The sequence below is a fragment of the Penaeus monodon genome, chromosome 13 (assembly GCF_015228065.2).
Source record: "Penaeus monodon isolate SGIC_2016 chromosome 13, NSTDA_Pmon_1, whole genome shotgun sequence".
Lineage (NCBI taxonomy): Eukaryota > Metazoa > Arthropoda > Malacostraca > Decapoda > Penaeidae > Penaeus > Penaeus monodon.
In genome coordinates this window covers 1,824,145-1,826,644 of record NC_051398.1, presented here as the reverse complement: position 1 = coordinate 1,826,644, position 2,500 = coordinate 1,824,145, and the positions used below count along the sequence as shown (strand labels likewise).

Here is a 2,500-nt window from a genome sequence, read left to right as displayed (position 1 = left end):
TAATCTGTCTTGTGCCTTGGATTACTGAAAAAGAAGGAGAAGAAAAAATAAATAGAAAATAGAATAAAGTCAAAATTCATAAGTAGCGTTAAGCTATTTGTTCAGTTGTCAAAGTGAGTGAGAATGGAAGACTGGTGGCTGTCGAAAATACACGTACGTTTTGGAAAAAAGGACGGTCTGTTATCAGGTGATGGCAGGGTGTACCTACGCAGGCTGTGACAAGGATACACTATTGATCTTTTCTCTCTTCCTTTCTCTTTCTTTCTTTTCTTCTCTCTCTCTCTCTCTCTCTCTCTCTCTCTCTCTCTCTCTCTCTCTCTCTCTCTCTCTCTCTCTCTCTCTCTCTCTCTCTCTCTCTCTCTCTCTCTCTCTTCTCTCTCTCTCTCTCTCCTCTCTCTCTTTCCTCTCTCTCTCTCTCTCTCTCTCTCTCTCTCTCTCTCTCTCTCCTCCTCTCTCTCCTCTCTCTCTCCCTCTCTCTCTCTCCCTCCCTCTCTTCCTCTCCCTCCTCCCTTCCCTCCTCTTCCCTCCCTCCCTCCCTCCCTCCTCCCTCCTCCTTCCCTCCCTCCTCCCCTCCTCCTTCCCTCCTCCTCCCTCCCTCCTCTTCTCCCTCTCTCTCTCTCTCTCTCTCTCTCTCTCTCTCCCCTCCCTCCCTCCCTCCCTCCCTCCCTCCCCTAATCCCCTGCCCATTGTTGCCGTGGGAGGGGGAGCTTTGGAGACGAGACCGGGAGCCGAAGCCGAGGGCCGTTTTGGAAGGATGAAAAGCCGACTTAGTGCCAATCATGACCGGAGCGATAGGCATGAGATTCTCCTGTCTAGCCCTTGCCTCTCAGGGTTACCTTCGGGTGTGGACTTTTTTTCTCTCCACAACATACCCTTACAATGAAGAATGCAAAGATTGAAAAGATAAATATTTAAATAAATCAACAAAGTTTTCGTAAAAGACTGTCCCATTAACACATTTCATCCCCCGCCCCTCCCCCTCCCTCGTTTCAGTTGCATCGTTCCGTCTCCTTTCCGCTTCCCTTTGTCATAACAACCTCCTTCCCTTAATTATTCTCCCTGACTTTTTTCCTGAAACTGTGATCTAGTCGCCTTAAATATATTTTTGATGATGGTGGTAGTGGTGATGATGATGGTGATGATGATGATGTTAATAATATTAGTGTTGATAATGATAGTGTTAATGATATTAATGGTAATGATAATAATAATCACTGTGATGAAGGTAATTACGATTATGCTAATGAATATGAAAGTGATAATGATGGTAATACCAACAGGAATCATAACAGTAGCAATAACACCAATAAAAATAATTACACTCAAAGAACAATATAACTATTTTCAGTAATCCCACACGATGGCGTACATCCTGAAGCGGAGAGCGTTGTGGGCATCCCTGTCCAGACGAACTGATATCTCCCGTTGTTTTGGTTCCTCCAGCATCCAAGAACAGCTGGCAGTTCCCCTCGAAGAAGAACTAAGAAGTGCCAAACCGACTTCAGAAATTCCGGGTCCTAAGGCTTATCCTGTGTTTGGCTCAATGTTTACCATGATGAAGGGACATAGTAAATATGTGTGATTTTTTTGTTTTGTGTTTTGCATGTCGATTTGACTGTAGTCGACAGGTGCAGACATTGTGTGTGCTTACAATTTAAAACTGTTAAAAGAACAATAAGATATAAAAAAGGGTTAATGGGATATGCGTATTCCCATATGCTTCAGAATCATTTACAACATGCAACGGGAATACATAATAGGAATTTTTTCGTTTCATGTTGTATTTAATATATCAGTTTCTCACAATAAACTTTTTAGTAAGATATATGGGTGGCAGCATCGTGATAAACATCATTATAAAATGTTCCAAGATCTCTCTCTTGTAGTTTGTATGTCGACGATTTCACACTGTTGTTTAAGATGAAAGCTTATGGGATATGCAAAAACACACAAGGACTGCTTTCATTCAGGTGGGGCAGGGGTCATTGACATAGATTTCCGATGAACAAGAGAATATTTGTAGAGAACTTTGTATTATGAACAAAGCTACTGTAGTTTGTTCAAGAGGCGAATTTTCACGGGTGCCTCGTGGCTTGGCCGAAGGCAGGAAAAACATTCAGATACGAGAATTCAATAGCAAAGGGTTCGGAGCTTCAACTTCCACAAAGGCACCGAGTAAGAGCTCGATCATCCTTAGTCCCCGTTATCTTTAAGACCCCCCGCTTATCCCTTCTTCGCCAGAATTCGACGCGAAGGCTGCTCACAAACTCTACACTAATATGAACAACGTCTACGGCCCCGTCTACCGCTTGAGCATCCCCATCACTGGCAACTTCACTGTAGTCTCCAGCCCCGACGACTGCGAGAAGTTGCTGCGCCTCACCATGCACAATCCACAACGCATGCCTATGGCTTCCATTAAGTCGGTGAGAGAGGAAGCGGCCGACGGCATCTTCAAGAATAGAACGGGGATCCTGCTTGAGTAAGATTCAGCGTGGGA

General features: G+C 44.3%; 1 protein-coding gene across 1 annotated transcript in view; it reads left to right on the top strand.

Moving 5' to 3' along the window:
- Positions 1-2,500, top strand: part of LOC119580457 — an 18,924-nt gene that overhangs the window by 292 nt on the left and 16,132 nt on the right. The window contains exons 2-3 of the mRNA XM_037928609.1: positions 1,349-1,568; positions 2,242-2,482. Of these exons, the coding sequence (XP_037784537.1) occupies positions 1,361-1,568; positions 2,242-2,482 (449 nt within the window). The 5' untranslated portion in view covers positions 1,349-1,360. The remainder of the gene's footprint in view (positions 1-1,348; positions 1,569-2,241; positions 2,483-2,500) is intronic.